General features: G+C 39.5%; 3 protein-coding genes across 3 annotated transcripts; all 3 read right to left on the reverse strand.

Moving 5' to 3' along the window:
* Positions 1–4,778: 4,778 nt before the first annotated feature.
* Positions 4,779–5,717, reverse strand: LOC137046257 (olfactory receptor 52D1-like). The gene has a single exon (XM_067423394.1). The coding sequence runs from the start codon at positions 5,715–5,717 to the stop codon at positions 4,779–4,781; it is 939 nt and encodes a 312-aa protein (XP_067279495.1).
* Positions 5,718–12,317: 6,600 nt separating this feature from the next.
* Positions 12,318–13,256, reverse strand: LOC137046282 (olfactory receptor 52D1-like). Its single transcript, XM_067423423.1, has one exon. The coding sequence runs from the start codon at positions 13,254–13,256 to the stop codon at positions 12,318–12,320; it is 939 nt and encodes a 312-aa protein (XP_067279524.1).
* A 6,725-nt stretch (positions 13,257–19,981) lies between these two features.
* LOC137046258 (olfactory receptor 52D1-like) lies at positions 19,982–20,926 on the reverse strand. Its single transcript, XM_067423395.1, has one exon. It carries the CDS (start codon positions 20,918–20,920, stop codon positions 19,982–19,984), a length of 939 nt encoding a protein of 312 aa, XP_067279496.1. The 5' UTR covers positions 20,921–20,926.
* Positions 20,927–21,311: the final 385 nt, after the last annotated feature.

Genomic DNA, 21,311 nt, shown 5'->3' on the forward strand with positions numbered 1-21,311 from the left:
CCAGCCCTTGAGCCCGCTCCGGCTCCAACCCCAGTCCAGGCTCCAGCCCTTGAGCCCGCTCCGGCTCCAGCCCCAGTCCAGGCTCCAGCCCTTGAGCCCGCTCCGGCTCCAGCCCCAGTCCAGGCTTCAGCCCATGAGCCCGCTCCGGCTCCAGCCCCAGTCCAGGCTTCAGCCCACGAACCCATAGCTTCCCACAAGAAAATTTTGGGGGGGGGCAAGGGACACATCGAGGCTACGCCACCGGGGCCCCTTGAACTGCCTGAACCGCCATGGCCCCTTGAACTGCCTGAACCGCCATGTCCCCTTGAACTGTCTCTACCGCCATGGCCCCTTGAACTGTCTCTACCGCCATGGCCGTCCACGCCCGAGGGTCCAAGTCTGTCCACGCCCTAGGGTCCGGGTCCACCCTCGCCTCACGGTCCGGGTCCGCCCTCGCCTCACGGTCCGGGTCCGCCCTCGCCTCACGGTCCGGGTCCGGCCACGCCTCACGGTCCGGGTCCGCCCACGCCACAGGGTCCGGGTCCGCCCACGCTCCCAGGCCCGTCCCAGCTACGCCAGGGTCCTGGTCCGGTGCCTTGGCACGGGCCTGGCCCACCATCCCTCCCCCAAGTCCGCCCCCCAAGACTTTGTTGACTGTTTTGTTTGGTGTACTGTCACAAGGTGACATCTGTCACAAGGTGTTTTGGTGTAGGTTCATGTTTCATGTTTTAAGGTTTCATGTTAGGTGTGTTCAACATCGGCTGCGGCTGGATGGATGCGATTGGCGAGAGTAGCTGAGTGCAGGCGGGGAGGAGCTGCAAACGGAGACGTGAAGTCGGACACTTTCTGCTTCCCGTGGTGACGCTTGCACTGCGGTTGCAAACTTTATCACAGCTGAAGTTAAATAAATGCAATATTTCTCAAATACACAGATGTTTAAAATGACACTCTCGCGGTACTTTGTTGACATACGTCACAGTCACGTGCCGTCGGCGCTGTCTCAAGTCGGACAACATTTCTAACCGGCATGCACTGCTTCAAGTCAGCCGCCGATCGGTCTGCGCATCGCTTGGTGAAGTCGAACAAGCGTGTTGACTGTCATGTTTTGTCATGCACTTCCTGGTCTTGTCATGTGCTCTATTGTCATGTGATTCCATGCCCTCATGTGTTCCTGTGTCTTGTTTTCATTGGGTTATTGGTTAATCATTGTTCACAGGTGTCCCTTGTTTTGTCATTAGCCCTTGTGTATTTAAGCCCTCATGTTTGCCATAGTCTTGGTCAGTGATTGATGTTGTAATCCACGTTTGGTGAGTGTTTGTTTGAAGTCTAAGTCAAGTTCAAGTCAAGTTCAAGTTTAAGTCAAGTCTATTGTTAATGTTTGGATTTATGTTAAGTGTTCAAATAAACTGCACTTGGGTTCTAAACCTCGCCTCTTCAGTGGACACCGTGTTACAGATATCACTTTTGATCAATCACACAGCTGTTTGAATGATTGCTTGTTTCTGGGATTCCTCATCCTTCTCTTGTTTGCTGAAATAAGATTGTATAATTTGTGATGTCTCGCTCATTGTCATGGAGGCCTTCCCCTTCAGTGAAATGTACTTTTCCTGGTACTGTTCTCTCAATATTGCATCATGTCATGTGCGAATCGATGGGCGGAGCTAAATAGGCAGGGATGAAGTAGGCATTGATATTATTCTGCAGAGGTGGTACTTGCTTCCTTTTGACGTAATTGAAAAACCTGTTGTTTGCTGGGTCTGGTGTCAATAAAAGCTTTTATTGGACTAACAAGGAAGTTTTCAGTTCTGAAACTTACAGGATATTCTTATAGTATGATGACCTCTAATATGTCAAATGCTCAAGGAAAATTTGATTGCTCAGTTCATGACCCCTTTAAAGTAGTCAAGGATGAATTTGGTTTGAGCAAAATGGTATACACTGTGCTGCCAACAACATTGCAATGAGGCATGCAATATCAAATGTCAGTATTTTCTTCCATCTTCTGAATCACTGAAAATTGTGAATTTAGTTTTGTTGGGTTTAGTATAATGCCACCTTTATACTCAAAAACATCAATAGATAATGCATTACAGTATTAGCTTATTCAAATTGAAATAAGTGACCATTTTAGAGGGTTCACACACAGGTCTCTGTTCGGGCTAATTCAGAGTTGTTTATGATCAAAGTTATACAGCTCCAAGTTAAGTTACTTTTGGGTGCAATAACTTTTACATTGAATGTCAAGTCTGTGTTTTAGCAACAAAAAACAAAAAAAAGGGTTTGTGTCCAAAAACACGTACTGAGTAGAAGTTACATGGCAGGCTTAATCATTTACATCTCTGGTTCACCCCAAACAAAGATAAAACCTTACAGTAATATCACAAAACATGTATTCAATAAGTATGTAATCATGTCAGTGCAATTTAGACAAGTCCAATGGATTCATAGACCCAGAAAACATGGGGTTAGACACCAAGATTACTTGGCTAGGTCAAATATGAGCCACTCTGGTGGGATGGACTTTGTGGCGATTGTCTCTGATGCCTTTTGTGGGTCTTGAGAGGGGAGATGGCATTGGTGTCAGTGAGGGCCATTCTGAGCCACCGGATTTCGAAGGGGGTGTCTTCGTTTGTGTTCTGAGGATGGGTGGAGGTCTCGCGAGTGTCAAATTACATTAGGGTGAGTAATTAATGAGAGAATTTTCATTTTTGGGTGAACTAACCCTTTAAACCCTGTGGCTCGTGGCAACACATTGATATCTTAAGACACAAATAGCTTGGTTTCTGCGAGAAACCGAACAGTTTTTTTTTCCTCATATCAAACAAATCTCATCTAGGATTCCCAAGAGTCATTAATTGTGTCAGCGTGATCATAGAAATATTTACATAGATGCCTCATTCGACTGATCCGCACAGGAACACACACACACACGCACACACGCACACATCTTACTGCCATATATATATAATGTTTTATCTTACTGCCCCCCCCCCCCCCCCAAAAAAAAAAAAAATACAGTAGTGTATATATTTAAATTATTAAGATTGCTGAAACGTGTATTTCGCTGCAGCCATATCACCCTGTAGCCCAAGACTGGTTTCCCACTGAAGCTAAGCAGGGCGGAGCCTGGCCGGTACCTGGGTGGGAGACCAACTGGGAAAACCAGGTAGCTGCTGGTAGTGGTGTTAGGGAAGCCAGCAGGGGTGCTTACCCTGTGGTCTGTGTGGGTCCTTACACCCCAGTATAGTGATGGGCACACTGTACTGTCAAAGAGCTCCGTCTTTCGGATGAGACGTTAAACCAAGGTCCCGACTCTCTGTGGTCATTAAAAATCCCAGGATGTCCTTCGATAAAGAGTAGGGATGTAACCCCAGCATCCTGGCCAAATTTGCCCATTGGCCCCTGTCCATCATGCCCTCCTAATCTTCCCCCTATCCTGATTGGCTTCATCACTCAGTCTCCTCTCCACCATAAGTTGGTGTGTGGTGAGGAGACGGAGTGATGAAGTTCTGGCGCAATATGGCTGATGTTGCATCATCCAGGTGGGTGCTGCACATTGGTGGTGGTTGAGGAGATTCCCCCTTATATGTAGAGCGCATTGAGTGCCTAGAAAAGCGCTATATAAATGTAGCAAATTAAATTATAAATAATGGATTTAGGATATTTTAAGGGCTTCCTGCCCATCTTGGACACCATCTTGAAAATTACACCTTTCTAGTGGTCAAACTTTGGTTAACTTTAAGTATGTTATTAAGACCACCTAATGCTACAAAAAAAACAGCTGAAAAACCTTTTGTTGGAATTTTTTTGGGGTTAGGTGTATTTTTTCCATATATGCGGCAGCCTTATTACTCTTTAGCTGCATTCATTGTGAAGTGTGCAACCATTTCAAACTACACTCACTTCTTCTGGAGTTGCAGCAGGAACACGAATAGTTGATACCGATCCTTTTTTCAAAAGCAGTTTCTTAGCAAACCCTGCTTTATACTGACCCTTGCTTATGAAGCAGAATGGGGAGAAATGCTTTGCGATTCGCGCAAACATAAAAGAGCACTGACGTTGATCATGGGGAATATTCCGTTAAAAACAAAACTCCGCCACTGCAACTTCAGCGGTTCAGATTTAGGGACATCAGAATGACTGCTGTGTTCGGTATTACACTCAAGGGCAGAACACCACAATCGCAGAACACCACAATCGCTTAGACGCCATTCTGTCTTCTTTACCAAATAAAAGGCAACATTTTGTAATGGAAATTGAATTATCATAAGCTGTCAAATCTTTTTAGCCTTTATTAGAATGAACACATTGACTACATTTTACACACACACACACACACACACACACACACACACACACACACACACACACACACACACACACACACACACACACACACATATATATATATATATATATATATATATATATATATATATATATATATATATATATATATATACACCCTGCAACACACCAGGCTCCTGCTGACAGTATTGCCACCACATATATATATTGGATACTTTTATTAGATTTTTTTTTATCAATGCCACATCTCAATTACATAATCCAAATTTATTGCAAAAATGACAAATTATCATCTATTTAATGCTGCTAATGTAATAACATTTATACGTGAATTACAGTATTTTCTTTTCTGTTGAGACTTACCACACATACTAATTGTTCTTAGACTTTTCACATGTGCCAATACATACAAGAAAAGAGTCAAATAAAAAATTATATATTGTTTAAACGATTAGTAGAGTTATTTAATGAACATTAATAAAGAAATGAAATCAGTTTGTGTTTACTTTATTTCTAAAAAGATTAAATATACGTTGTCTTATTTCCTTTGCTTGTAATCCATATATTATAGGATTCAAGACTGGAGGAATAACATGGAACAATAAAATTAATGTTTTCCTAATTTCAGCAAATACAGAGAAACGATGGAGAAAAATCCCAGCAAATCCAGTGGCCAACATGATTATATAAACAGTCAAGTGAGTGCTGCAGGTTTTTATGGCTTTGCTGTTGGTTGCTTTGTTTTTGCTTTTGAAGCAGATCATAGCTATTTTGAAATATGTTAATGCCACACTACCTGCTGAGGAGGCAAATAAAACCACTGTAAAAGTTAATCCATATACATTATTAATAACTATATTTTCACAGGACAGTTTAAATATCGAAGCATTGTCACAAAAGGGGTTTTGAATCAAAGATCTGCAGTGAGACAGACGGACACTGAGGCCGATCAGAATTCCCACCAGCACTACTGCAACACCCCAGGCTCCTGCCGACAGTATTGCCACCATATTACTGCTCATTATAGTTGGATATCGCAATGGATTGCATATGGCCACATATCTGTCAAAAGCCATGATTATTATCACAGTGTGAGATACTGTACCATTCAAATGCATAATATAAGCTTGAATAACACACCCCACATAAGTGATGTAGCGCTCAGAGGGGTCTGTTAAAACATTCCTCAACAAATATGGCAGAAGAGCAGTTGTACCCATTACATCGTTCAGAGTCAAGTTACAGAACAGAACATACATAGGCTGGTGTAAATTTTTTTCTGCTGTGATCTGAATCATCATTCCAGTGTTAGATACCATCACAAATATGTAAACCATCAAAATAAGGATAAATGCAGGATAGCTCGACTCAGATGTAACTTGCAGTCCCTCCACCTGTAGCACACTGTATCTGAATGTCAGGTTGTCCATCTGTGATCTAAAAAGACATACAGATAACATATATAATAAGATATAAAACTATATCTAACAGATATACTATATCATATAAAATATAACACCTTACAAGAGCATAATCTGCTTGTGTTTGAATAAAGATTGGTTTGCTTTGTCATTTTAAATGTGTGTCAAGTTTTGTGCTGCAATCCCAAGAGGTCTAACAATCTGCTGTGATTGGTTTATTGCTGGTCCAGATATTTTTACAGTTTGTTCTGCTCCCAAACATGCTACATAATATTAGTAAATCATTTAAAGACTCATATCCATGTTACAATGATTTTTTTAAGCATTTTTTAAATAGTTCAGCAGAACATTAAAGGGGAGGTGAAATGCTGTTTCATGCATACTGAGCTTTTTACACTGTTAAAGACTTGGATTCCCATCCTAAACATAGACAAAGTTTCAAAAACTAATGTTGGACGTTTGATGGAGTATTTCTGTGTCAAAAATACTCCTTCCGGTTTCTCACAAGTTTTGGAGAGTTTTTTACGAGTACGAGTCCGCTTGACGCCGACAGAGCGGAAGGTCCTTGTATGGGCCGTATGGGCTCTTCTCCCAGTAGGGTGCGCACGTGACCAGAGCCAGAGAGGAAATATACGCCGCCCATAAACACTGCTCTCAGGTGCAGATCCACTCGTCCGCGCAACACTTCTGTTGCGCCGCGCTCCACTTTATTCCTATGGGTGACATCAAGCGACTTCAACGCTTCAGCAAAGCATTCTGGGAAGGCAGCGCTGCATTTGAACCTATTTGAATGCAGAAATGACGGGAAGCTTCACAACATCACGCTTCAGTCGCGTCACAAAAGTGGATCTCCACGGTCACTGCTGTCAGGATTTCACGAAATCAACAGTTACCAAAGAAGTGTGTTTTTGACGGAGCGGTCCCAACGATAAAGGTTCGGTCCTGCTTTGGAAACAGGCGGTGAGTAAAACTGCTTCAAATGTCTGTTGTTGGCTATCGTCGCGTAAGTAAACATCAGTAAACAACACGATCATGTATAACATTAGTTAATTTATCAATGGCGCATGCGATCTATGGTGTGTGTTTAAATACATTTGTTTAGCTGACCACTATAGGTGTCAGTTTGTTTATTGTAAAACCACCCAAAAATAAACCTAGGGGAAGTTCTCACAAAGCGTGCTTCGTCATTCAAATGCGCTAACGGACTCCATTGTTGTTCAATGTATAACGTTACACTAGTCTGACGTGCAAAACCGTTTTGCTTGCTACTGCTAAGGTTTAGTTGCATACAATAGTCCATAAACCAAATCATGTCCTCATAAACGGCGAGTAAACACACACAAGTGTTGACAGGCCACTAAATACAGTACATACCACAGAGACGGACGGCCTGCTGTTGTTGCTTCTCCTGTTCAATTTATTTCAGCCTCCGGATCTGATTCTGGATCATATATGTATTAGTTTAATCTGATTTAGGGTAGCATTTTCTTCTCCACGCTTGAGGACGTCACCGCTTTGTGCACGCTCGTCATTCTTTAGCTCCGCCCACACGATACGCCACACGATATGATAATAAAACTAAAGACTTTTCGGAGATATGACGGATGCAATACTGCTCTATAGGTACTCAAGATTGACATGAGATTGACTGAAACTAAGTGTTTCACCTCTGTTCTATTCTTAAAGTCTTATAGTGACCGTAATATGTTAAATGTGCCAGGAGTTATGAATATGATGATCGGCGTCGGTACCTTTTGATTGTTATATGCGCGTCATTTGCTCCCATTTATTAAAAAACTCTTCTGTGGTCATCATGAAGACTCTCGACAAAACAATATCGTTCAGGGCTTTTACTTCAAATGTATGCATATGATTCTCATATGTTTGAGTCAAATTTCTATAAAGAGAAGTATTATTTATTCAATCTATCTAAAATTTGCGGATGTATCATTATGAGCGCTGTATACTCTAATTTGTATTTTTAGATAAAAAAGAAAAAATAAATTTAGAAAGTGTTTAAACATGTATCTAAACCACCAGTAGGTGACAGCTGGTGAGTCTTAATGAGTGAGTCATTCATTCAAACGATTCATTCAAACAGCTGATTCATTCAAGATTGAGGCAGTCATTGAAAAGGTTATTGAATCTTTGATTCAACCGATTCATTTAAACACTGAATCATTCAGTAATGCACACAGTTTTAGTGAGACGTGTTATGGTTCCGCTGTTTGGAACTTTGCTGCTTAGAATCTTGTTTGGAACAAGTTCGCTGCTGAAATAGAACAAAAACACAAAAACACATACTGCATCTAAAATGTAAGTGACATAATGCTAATTTGTTTATGGAACTGTCATGTGAAATCAGTGTCATTTTCAGTCATGATGGTATTCAGGAAAACATTCTTTTGGTTGAGTGATGTTATTTAAAGGAAGTGTATGTAAGATTGTGGCCAAAACTGGTACTGCATGTGTATCCCCTCTCCCTCTCCCCCTGACCCGAGGTTGCCAGATTGGCTGCAGGATCTGCAGGAACGTTTGTAGATCTGCAGCTGTGGTAACTAGAGTAGATCTGGCAACCTGGATGCCGAAACTCTACTGACGTCGTGATTGGTCGATAGGTGGAGGGCGGCGCTTCAGGCCAAAACACAACATGTCAACATCAACAACAGTTGAGGGCTGCAACAACAACTTTTAAATAACAATATCCTGGCCGGACTACTGTTGTCAGTGATATAAGTTTTTGAAATGAACATGATTTCTTAATGTCTACTGACATATCAGGGCCATTTTATGATTAATTGAAATACATTTCTTACATACAGTTCCTTTAATTGTATCCTATGTTATAAATATAAAAACATAACATTTTGAATGTTTACTGCATTTTTTCTGTGTGAGCGGCAGTCGCAGGGGCGTAACTACAGACAGTGCAGGCAGTGCAGCCGCACTGGGGCCCGTGCGGCAGGGGGGCCCGCAGCGCACACGGGCCCATGCCCACATTGCAAACGGGCCCATGGCGACAAAGTGACTCCGCAGAATATTGTGACACTCACATTTCAAATGAAAAGCACTGGTTTCAGATTTCACACGGCTGTCGCGCTCTACCGTCACGATTAGGATAGGCTACTGACCACCTTTTTCATCAGAGCATGTGAGCGGAGCACAGTTGCGTGACGCTCCGCTAGATATTCCGCTCTATGCCAGTGAGCTCCACAATTCACTATAAAATGTGAATTATTTGATTTAAATCTAGCGATTTCAAGCTTTCTTTAGAGGTATGTTTCATGTTTATGTCATGTATTCACCGAGTTTCAGATTCTCGCAGATAGAAAGCGCACCTTTTTTATTTATTTTTCTAAAGCACAAAGTTTTGTTGTTATGTGAGTGTACACAAATAAAAGTGGACAATTAATAATAGTTTATAATTATGTCTCACATTTATCTGTATGGCCAAAAATTACGGAGTATTGCGAGTTATAGGCTATCCCCCGTCATCGTGAGGGGGAAAAAACAGCCGGTAGGCTACGTGCGTTCTTCAGCCAGAGGGTTAAAGAAACCGTAGCCTATTTAGTTTCATATTTATGTTTAAATAATAGCCCATAATATAATTTATTATTATTATTATTAATTATTTTAATTAGGGGTGCATCAAATATTCGGGCGAAAATGGACCATGTGCATTCTCTCGGTGCATTCTTGGCCGAAAGACTTTCATGTCCGAAATGTGGGCTTCGTCCCGTTTTTTAGCCTGTCTCTCCAATCCGTAGCGGCTCTGAGCAGAGCGCAGCGCACGTCAGAAGCAGAGGTGTGTGTGTGTGTGTGTGTGTGTGTGTGTGTGTGTGTGTGTGAATCTTAGCGTCATTGGTCTGTCACCGCTCGTCAATGTCAAAATATTTGATAAAACCAATCAAATCAGAGAAGGCGGGCTTTATGGTAACACAGAAACTGCTGAGGCTGAGCGCAATTTTTTTTTTAGGAGCGCAACTCGACGTCAAGTAAGATAAATGCAGCTAAACTAAACATGTTTAACTGCTGCTGCTTTAAGTCAGAAATGTTAATCAAAAGAAAAAAATATTTAGGCGAATGAATAAACTTGTTGTGTCTAATTTTTAGACATTTTTAACTGGAAATATGCCTTTGTGATTCATAATGTAGGCCTAATTAACGAACAAGAAATATTAACAAAGCCATTTTCATCAGATTAGGCATAAGATTAATAATAAATGTGTATATATTGTAAACTAATATAATTCTATTTTTAACATTCAGTAAATATATATTTTTTTTAAACTCATCTTTTTCAGCCTGTATTGGGCATAAGATTAGTATTGAATGTGTTCATATTGTGATTTTAATAAACTTAAAACTTTGATAAACAGTAAATTAAGTAAGTAGATTATCTTAAAAGAACATCTTAAAATGCTCATATGTAGATCATAGAAATCAAAATTTTCTCGGGGGAGCATGTTAGAACCCCCTAACATTTGGGATCTTGATGATTATAAACCTGCCTACATTATTGGGTATGATTAATGCATGTACAGTATGGCCATGCAGTAAGGTGTTAATATATTTGCTTTATAAGTAATGATAAACAGCCAATATCTTAGGGGTATGCATGTTTGTAAGCTATTACTTAATAGCGCAATTTGGACCCTAAACTAAATAGTGTTAACATTTTTTCTACAGGCCTACCCTCACTGGGGGCTGAGCCGCCCGGGCTGTAGTGCCAGAAGACGCGAATGAGAACATCTGTCTCTGTGCACTCATCCGAAAGTCTCATCACTCAAATATTGAGTTCTCTTTCAAGTCTTGCATTTGAACGGACAAATTCACAAAAAAAGTAGCCTATACATGTCCATCTTGATGAGTCTCTAGTAATATTGTTATCTACTTTTTTGGCCTTCAGAACATCTTAAAATGCACATATGTAGATCCTAGAAATCTACATTTTCTCGGGGGAGCATGCCCCCGAACCCCCCTAAATAACTCACATTTGGAATCTTAGTGATTATAAAAGAGTGTCTTTTTTTTACGATTAAGGGATGTAGGCCCTACGGTGACACCGAATAAGCCATTAATATTTGATTTGTAAATAATAATAAACAACCGATATCCTGATATAGAAATGAAACCTGACCCTAAAGTGTTACATATGCTTGGTTGGGGGGGGGGGGGGGGGGGGGGGGCTAACTGCATAGCCTGCACTGGGGCCCATCATTAGTAAGTTACGCCACTGGGCAGTCGTGTTTTGATTTCTCCTCGAGAGGCTGCACGAGCATCAACAGCGCGACCTTGTTATTGTCAGTTTAATAGATATGTGGTTTGTCTATATCACGAATATTAGTCAACCCCCCATTTTTCAGTCTATTTTTAGGACACAAAACCTTGTCTTATATTCGAGTTTATACGGTAAAAAGTATCGTCTGGTGATTATGGCTGCATTTAATTCTGAGGATATAAAATGAAATATTATCTGATTTTGAGGAGTTATATGTTTATTCAGCCATCATTAAGACCATGTTCACTTTATGGGTGATTATGGTGGCAATCAATTCTGAGGAATTAAATGGGATTTATCTGACTTTGAGTAGTTAAATATTATCAGCCTATCATCCAAATTGTGTTCACTTGTCTATATATTCATCTAAAAGGGATTCACATTGACCGCTCAAAGTCATTGTGGCCCTGTCGAGATAGATGAGGCCCGAGCTGGCAAGCCCCTTCTCTTGGGAGTTTTCTGGAAGTTGATGCTGCAATCTGCCGTCTACGATGCTCAGGCCACAACGATTTCCAGAAAACGCATGCTACTCCAGCTGCCTCTAGAAAGACTTGCAGCTGGTATGCGGACACGTTTGCACACCAAAAATCCTCTGCTGAGATTTTTTGGAAGTCGATGCTGCAATCCGCTGTCTGCGGCACTCGGGCCACATCGATTTCCAGTGAACGCATAATAGATCCGAGTTACTTGAACTATTCTCTGAGGAGATTCAGGTTCAAGATGCTCACTATCCCACTATGCAGTTTGAGGACTGGTTTGTCACAATAGATCTAGAGGACGCATATTTCCACATCTCCATCCTTCCTGCCCACAGGGAGTTCCTGAAGTTCGCTTTCGGGGGGAAGTCAGCATTGACAATTCCTTTGTGTTCTGTGTAAACATATTTGTGCAGCAGAACTTTTTTTTTTTTTTTTTGATTGCCATTGCTTCATTGTTGTTATTATTATTTTAATTTACCAAATTAAATGGGAAAAAAGGTGTAATGGTAATTGAATTATCATAAGCTGTCAAATATTTTTATCCTTTATTAAAATGAACACATTAGCTATCATTTACCTTATACACAGTATACTGGATACTTTTATGTTTTATCAATGCCTCATATCAATTACATAAACCAAGATTATTGCAACAATGACAAATTATCACCTATGTAATGCTGCTAATGTAATAACATATGTTTGTGAATTATAGTATTTTTTTCTGTTGAGACTTACCACACATGCTAATTGTTCTTAGACTTTTCACATGTGCTAATACATACAAGAAAAGAGTAAAATAAAAAAGAGTTCTTTATGAATGAAAGTAGAGTTATTTTATGAATGAAATCAGTTGGTATTAACTTTATTTCTAAAAAGATTGAATATACGTTGTCTTATTTCCTTGGCTTGTAATCCATATATTATAGGATTCAAGACTGGAGGAATAACATTGAACAATAAAAGAGATGTTTTCCTAATTTCAGCAAATACAGAAAAACGATGGAGAAAAATTGCGGCAAATCCAGTGGCCAACATGATTATATAAACAGTCAAGTGAGTGCTGCAGGTTTTTATGGCTTTGCTGTTGGTTGCTTTGTTTTTGCTTTTGAAGCAGATCATAGCTATTTTGAAATATGTTAATGCCACACTACTTGCTGAGGAGGCAAATAAAACCACCGTAAAAGTTAATCCATATACATTATTAATAACTATATTTTCACAGGACAGTTTAAATATCGAAGCATTGTCACAATAGGGGTTTTGAATCAAAGATCTGCAGTGAGACAGACGGACACTGAGGCCGATCAGAATTCCCACCAGCACTACTGCAACACCCCAGGCTCCTGCCGACAGTATTGCCACCATATTATTGCTCATTATAGTTGGATATCGCAATGGATTGCATATGGCCACATATCTGTCAAAAGCCATGATTATTATCACAGTGTGAGATACTGTACCATTCAAATGCATAATATAAGCTTGAATAACACACCCCACATATGTGATGTAGCGCTCAGAGGGGTCTGTTAAAACATTCCTCAACAAATATGGCAGAAGAGCAGTTGTACCCATTACATCGTTCAGTGTCAAGTTACAGAACAGAACATACATAGGCTGGTGTAAACTTTTTTCTGCTGTGATCTGAATCATCATCCCAATGTTAGATACCATAATAAATATGTAAGCCATCAAAAGCAGGATAAATGCAGGATAGCTTGACTCAGGTGTAACTTGCAGTCCCTCCACCTGTAGCACACTGTATCTGAATGTCAGGTTGTCCATCTGTGATCTAAAAAAAACAAAAAGACAACATATATAATAAGATATAAAACTATATCTAACATATACAATATAATATAACATACACAAAATATAACACCTTACACGAGCATAATCTGCCTGTATTAGAATAAAGATTGGTTTGCTTTGTCATTTTAAATGTGAGTCAAGTTTTGTGCTGCAATCCCAAGAGGTCTAACAATCTGCTGTGATTGGTGTATTGCTGGTCCAAATATTTTTGCTTTTTTTTCTGCTCCCAAACATGCAATATAATATTAGTAAGTCACTTAAAGACTCATATCCACGTTAAAGTTTTTTTTTTTTTTTTTTTGTCTTTTTTAATAATTCAGAAGCTAAAATTCAACATTTGTGTTTTGTGTATGTTTGCACAGCAAAACTATTTCTTGTTTGATATGGCTTAAAGGCTCTCTAAAATTGAAGTTTTTTAGCTTTTATTAGACTTAAAGTTATGAATAAGCTGGTGTGTTCCAAAACAATGACAAAATTTGCATTAAGACACAAAGCTTGTAAAATATGCTTTTGCCTCAAAATATAGACAAACCATCTATAAATAAACATGCACCCCAGGACATTGTATGCACACATACAATTGTCTTGTAAAATGTTTCTTCTGTATGGTATTTTGCTAGCCTGGATGCCAGTCGAAATCAGCCCCGCCCACAACATTTGAGCTCAGGCAGTTTGGTCTGGACTCGATCCATAGAGGAGTAATTATGCCCGATCAGAAACAGTTTGGACCAATGAAATCATCAGGGTGGGCTTTAGACGATGACAGACAGCTGATAAACAGTAACATAATCATCCACATCATCAAAGGAGCTTGGGTTGAATTTGTTCAAATCCTAAACGGAGAACTTGTTCGTATATGCATTCACCTTCACTATTTCTCTCTTAAATGATGATAATGTTGGGTAAGTACTCTGTGTATCCTTAAAATCTTGTTGTTGTTTTTTTTTTTTTTTTTTTACAACACCGGCAAAGATCATTAATTCCAGCGTGCGTGCAGACAGGGTTGCCAAGTTTTACAACAAAACGTGCCAACTACTAGCCCTAAACAATAGCTTCTCGGGGGGTTCTTCTGAAAAAAATGGGGTTTGGGGTTAAAATGTGTGTTATTTTAGCAAGGTTACCTGCTAAAATTCGCATTCATTGGTCTATATATCACATAATAGTCACTTCAACAGGAGGACATGGAAAATAACCCACGGGGAAAAAACGCGGACTTGGCAACACAGTGCAGTTGAGCTCTGCTGACATTTGACAACTACTGTAATGTGTCGCTTCGTTGCTCTGATTGGTTGTAGGTCTGTCCAATGGATGTCTTTCCTGATTCGGTTAAAACACACCCCATAATCACAGCCCAATGGAGCAGAATCAGACTCTGTACAAATGAAATGTATGAGAGTCTGGTAAGACCGGGCTAGCTAAATACCCCATTACACAAAGATTCGGGGATCCATGGGTAATGACATGCAGCCAGGAATCATGTTTTCCTGACATTTTTATAAGCCTGTTTTCGACATTTATAATATTTATAACTGTCAGTCATCACATTTTTCGAGTGAATCCCACATGTGGGCCTATTTGCGGATGGGTCATTGAAGCATGTATGTGGCCGCTTGTCAAGAATGGAAAGCAAAAGTTGTATTCAAATTCTGAATATATATATATATATATATATATATAAGACCGAACACTCTGGATGAGCTTAAGGCCGCTATCAAAGCATCTTGGGCCTCCATAACACCTCAGCAGTGCCACAGGCTGATCGCCTCCATGCCACGCCGCATTGAAGCGGTCATTTCTGCAAAAAGATTCCCAACCAAGTATTGAGTGCATAACTGAACATAATTATTTGAAGGTTGCCTTTTTTTGTATTAAAAACACTTTTCTTTTATTGATCGGATGAAATATGCTAATTTTTTTAGATTTTCATGAGCTGTATGCCAAAATCATCAGTATTTAAACAATAAAAGACCTGAAATATTTCAGTTGGTGTGCAATGAATCTAAAATATATGAAAGTTTAATTTATATGATTACATTATGGGAAGAAAAAAAATGAACTTTATCAAAATATGCTAATTTTTTGAGAAAGACATGTATTAGCCTATATATTCATTATATTCCAGTTAACCTGTTAGTGTCTTGATTATTGAATGTATACTATAAATAAATATGTCATGAAAGTGAAAGCCACTGTGTGTAAATTATTATATTTCAACAACAAATACAAATTGCTTCGGCGGGACACATCGGCCTGGCCAACCCTGTCTGTTTGAAAACCGAGCCTCTGTACAGTCGCCTTCTAGTGAGGCATCCAGACATAGGGACTGCGACCTGGCAGTATCCTCCTCAGACCGGATCTCAGAGACGGGTATCCTAGAGAGCAGTACTCAGCATAGCACTTTCCTAACTCTTGCTAGCGAGGGGAGTTAACCTGCTCGATCATAGGATCTACCTATTTACAGAAGTGCTCAGGAGGCCAGACAGGCCTACGTACTGATCTAACAGGGAGGCCACACGAGGGGCCTACGACCATCTGATCAAACTCAGGCAGCTGTGTGCTCATAGACGACTCTCAGAGAGGGGAGCAAAATGAGCCTGCCTGGTGGGTAACCCCGAGCTGTAGGCCAAACTACCAAAGGTTCTATTCTACAAAGAACTGGTAATAGAAGACATAATCTTGGGAACTCCGCCTTCAAGGAGGCCCAGAGAGGCCTACTACTTAAAAGCAAGTTTTTAAGGAGGCCTAAGGAAGACCTACCATTCGATAGCAATTATTGCTGACTGCCAGAGCATTCAGACTCGCCTTTATAGAGGCCTAGTGATGCCAACCACCTAAAGGCCATGCCTCAGGGAGGCCTGGTGAGGTCTACTACCTGCCATATGCATGCTAACTTCCCAAGCAGCCGAGTTTACCTTCCGGGAGGCCAGATGAGGCCTACCACCTGATAACCTGCCTCCAGGGAGACCTGACCTGGTGCCTTTTATCTTTGGACAGCTCGGATTGGCCAACCCTGTCAGTTAAGGAAAACAGAGTCTCTGGACACTGCCTCTGTGAGGCATCCAGGCTGAGAGACTGAAACCTGGCAGTCCTTCTCAGACTGAATCTCAGAGATGGGTATCCCAGAGAGCAATACTAAGTGTAGCGCTTTACAACCCTTGCTAGCAAGGGGAGTCTAACTGCTCAATCCAAGGATCTACAAAGCACTTATGTTTCAAAGCACTAAGGAGGCCGGACAGGCCTACGGATTGATCTAACATGGAGGCCTCATGAGAGGCCTGCGGCCATCTGATCAGACTCAGGCGGCTGTGTGCTCATAAAACGACCCTCAGTGAGGGGAGCACCTGAGCATGCCTGGTGGGTGACCCCCAGCTGTAGGATAAGCTACCAAAGGTTCTAATTCCATAAAGAACTGGTAATAGAAGTGCCTAATCTTGGGAACTTCGACCTTCAAGGAGGCCCAGAGAGGCCTACTACCTGATGGTACCTACCTGCAAGTTTTCAAGGAGGCCTAAGAGGGACCTACCACATGATAGTAATTCATGCTGACTGCCCGAGCAACCAGACTCGCATTTATGGAGGCCTAGAGAAGCCTACCACCTCAAAGCAAGCCCTCAAAGAGGCCTAGTGAGGCCTACTACCTGCCGGCAATCCATGATTACTCCCCAAGTAGCTGAGTTCACCTGATGAGGCCTACAAACTGATAGCCTGCCACACTGCCTCGGTGAGGCATTACGGATACTTCACCTTCAAGCAGGCCCAGAGAGGCCTACTACCTGACAGCAAGTTTTTACCTTACCTTTTACCTGTGGAAAGTTTTTACGTGCATTACCTTAACTCGTTTAAGTAATTCAGACAGAACAGTCCCTGAAGACGAAAAAGATGGTGTCATGTTTGCAAGGCGCCCTTATATACTTCCTGGTCGCACATTGATGATGTCATGGGCTGTCGCCGGTCAATAGGATTTACGTGATTTGATAGTAGCTTCAGACACCTGTCACACTGGAGGGGTTTCCCCTGAAGCGTTCTAGGACGCAGTGTGAGTTCCCTTTCGAAAGGGAACTGAGTTTTCCAAGATAAACGCTGCTTAAAACGCAAAGGGTGGTCACACCAAACACTGGGTGCGTTTACATGCACATTCTTAAGCCGATTATGCCTATAAAGCTGACAATGAACATGGTCATATAAACGCGGTAATCTGCTTACTTTTATCGGAGTAAGGTCATAAACGGCGTATGCATAAAAACGGTCTGGACAGGTAGTTGTTTGCCTCTTACCCTGATTTCGCAATGTATGTAAATGCATTAACCTGCTTTTTGTCAGCTTATTGAAGTGTGCATGTGTGATAGGTGAAAAAAAACACAAATGGAGCAGATTTAAATGCATCCAGACAGAGCGAGCTAGAGTTTTGCATGAAATGAGGACATATACAACAAACACAGACTCTTTTAAGACCCAGAAATTTTTTTACAGATGTGTTCTCATCTCATGCAGCAGAAGTGGTTCAGTCAAAATGCTGCATCTGGAACTGCATTAGTGGGAATATGAGCCATAAATCTCCTGCTGGCACTTTGCACGCTTTATTTAACATCACAACTGACTTCACATTTGGAATACTCATCGTCAGATACAGACATTATTATGTTTGACATCTCTACAAGGAAATAACCAGGTTTATTAGTTAAGTCATGTAAATGCGGTTTACTTGCATTGTCAGTTTACTGGTTTGCATGTAAACGGGGAAAACTGGTCATTTCAATAAGATGATATTTGTGAGTTATCAGTTTACTGGTGTGCATGTAAATGCACCCACTGATTTGATTTAGTTATTAGGAGTTAATTGATAAACAAAATCTATTTATGACATTAAGTGTCTAAAACTGTTCACAGTACTGTAGCTTTGCAGGAAGGTTTCTTCAAGCGTCTTGGAGATGTTGTCGTAGTTTTTTCAGTTTCTTCATGTAATCACATACGGACTCAATGATGGTGAGATTAGATCTCCGTGTGGATCAAACAGCTGTTGTCAGACTTCTGAATAAATAAAAAATCTCTCACTGGAATGGATTATTATAATGAATGGCAAAATAAAGGTTTGAAAATTTAAACTGATATTACCTACTGACATATATTGTAAAATATAAAAATAACTGGCTTAAAAGCTGTTTTTGGGGAGGTGAAAATACTAATGTGCTAAAATACTAAGACTTTTGCTCAGGACTGTATAATTAGATTTAGAAGTTAATGGAAAAACTGCCTAATGTGAAGCTTATGAGTGTTAAGCTAAAAATAAATAGAAAATGAGTTTAGGCTAATAGCTAGGGCTATGTTTTTAACCTTTAATATTATAGTAAGTATAACTGCTGTACCGAACTTGGGGATACACGCCATGCATGTGATGTTTGTTTGGGAGCGCATGAACTAGATTTCTAGTCTAGAAATCTAGACGCACTCTAGCGGCAGCAAATCTAAGTGTCTAGCAACTCTCTATAGACTTGCGAGCTGGAAAAAACAAAACTCTGGTCAGGTCAATAACATTGTGTATAGAGTTGGTGGGCAACTTAACTTAATGATGGCATAGTTATGGAGGTTACGCGTGCTACATGTAAACAAAAAAGCTGGCGAACGGCAGTCTTTCAAATCGTTTTTGGACGCAACTCTGGAAGACTTGAAGTTAAGCTTTTCTTTGAGAAAAGAACAAAGAACAGCACTTCTTAAAAAATGGAAGATGTGTTCAGAGTTTTGCCGACCGGATACAGCGAAAGTTTAATTATCAACTAGCTCCGCTTCACATTGCCCTGGGTGGTTGTCGCGCTATCCAATTGCGTGCAGAGCGAATATAAATAGTTAATACAATTGAAGCTGTTCATTATTTGTTCAAGCTCACAGTGCAATAACTAATGTTAAAAAAGTAAATGTTGAAATTATCATAAACAAAGATTAATAAATGTTGTTGAAGTACAGTTCATTATTAGTTAATGTTAACTAATGTATTTAACTAATGAAACCTTTTTATAAAGTGTTACCACAAAGCAATGGAATTTGGTCTTGCTTTTTCTTTTATTCTTGCTGAACCTATAGTGACCACATGGTTATTACTTTGTAGCAAGACAGTAGATGTGGTTTTGTGGGACAATGCTGAACATGTGTGAGGGAGATTCATTTACGTCATGCTATGTTCATATTGATTTACATTAGGAAAGCCTGTATATATATATATATATATATATATATATATATATATATATATATATATATATATATATATATATATATATATATATATATATACACACATATATATATATATATATATATATATATATATATATATATATATATATATATATATATATATAGTTTTATAATTCAACACAATGTTGATAATTCCTTTGCGTTCTGTGTAAACATATTTGTGCAGCATAATCTGTCAAATCTTTTTAGCCTTTATTAAAATGAACACATTAACTATTATTTACCTAATATATACTAGATACTTTTATTTTGTATCTATGTATCATCTCAATTACATAATCCAAGTTTATTGCAACAATAACAAATTATCATCTATTTAGATGCTGCTTTTTTCTGTTGAGACTTACCATAAATGTTAATTGTTCTTAGGCTTTTTACATGTACCAATACATACAAGTAAAGAGTCATAGTTATAAACAATAGTTATAAACAATAATAAATAAATGAAGTCATTTTGTGTTTACTTTATTTTTAAAAAGTTTAAATATACGTTGTCTTATTTCCTTGGCTTGTAATCCATATATTATAGGATTCAAGACTGGAGGAATAACATGGAACAATAAAGTGGATGTTTTCCTAATTTCAGCAAATACAGAGAAACGATGGAGAAAAATCCCAGCAAATCCCGTGGCCAACATGATTATATAAACAGTCAAGTGAGTACTGCAGGTTTTTATGGCTTTGCTGTTGGTTGCTTTGTTTTTGCTTTTGAAGCAGATCATCGCTATTTTGAAATATGTTAATGCCACACTACTTGCTGAGGAGGCAAATAAAACTACTGTAAAGGTTAATCCATATACATTATTAATAACAATATTTTCACAGGACAGTTTAAATATCGAAGGATTGTCACAATAGGGGTTCTGAATCAAAGATCTGCAGTGAGACAGACGGACACTGAGGCCAATCAGAATTCCCACCAGCACTACTGCAACACCCCAGGCTCCTGCCGACAGTATTGCCACCATATTATTGCTCATTATAGTTGGATATCGCAATGGATTGCATATGGCCACATATCTGTCAAAAGCCATGATTATTATCACAGTGTGAGATACTGTACCATTTAAATGCATAATAAAAGCTTGAATAACACACCCCACATATGAAATGTAGCGCTCAGAGGGGTCTGTTAAAACATTCCTCAACAAATATGGCAGAAGAGCAGTTGTCCCCAATACATCGTTCAGTGTCAAGTTACAGAACAGAACATACATAGGCTGGTGTAAACTTTTTTCTGCTGTGATCTGAATCATCATTCCAATGTTAGATACCATAATAAATATGTAAACCATCAAAATAAGGATAAATGCAGGATAGCTTGACTCAGGTGTAACTTGCAGTCCCTCCATCTGTAGCACACTGTATCTGAATGTCAGGTTGTCCATCTGTGATCTAAAAAGACATACAGATAACATATAATAAGATGTAAAACTATATCTAACAAATAACATTATACAAAATATAATACCTTACAAGAGCATAATCTGCTTGTCTTTGAATAAAGATTGGTTTGCTTTGTCATTTTAAATGTGTGTCAAGTTTTGTGCTGTCATCCCAAGAGGTCTAACAATCTGCTGTGATTGGTGTACTGCTGGTCCAGATATTTTTGCAGTTTTTTCTGCTTCCAAACATGCAATATAACATTAATAAGTCACTTAAAGACTCATGTCCATGTTAATGTTTTGTTTTTGTTTTTTGGAATTCAGCAACATTTAGAATTCCTGTGTGTTCTGTGTAAATGTTTGCACAGAAAATCTCTTTGATATTGCTTAAATG

The sequence above is a fragment of the Pseudorasbora parva genome, chromosome 18 (genome assembly GCF_024679245.1).
Source record: "Pseudorasbora parva isolate DD20220531a chromosome 18, ASM2467924v1, whole genome shotgun sequence".
NCBI lineage: Eukaryota > Metazoa > Chordata > Actinopteri > Cypriniformes > Gobionidae > Pseudorasbora > Pseudorasbora parva.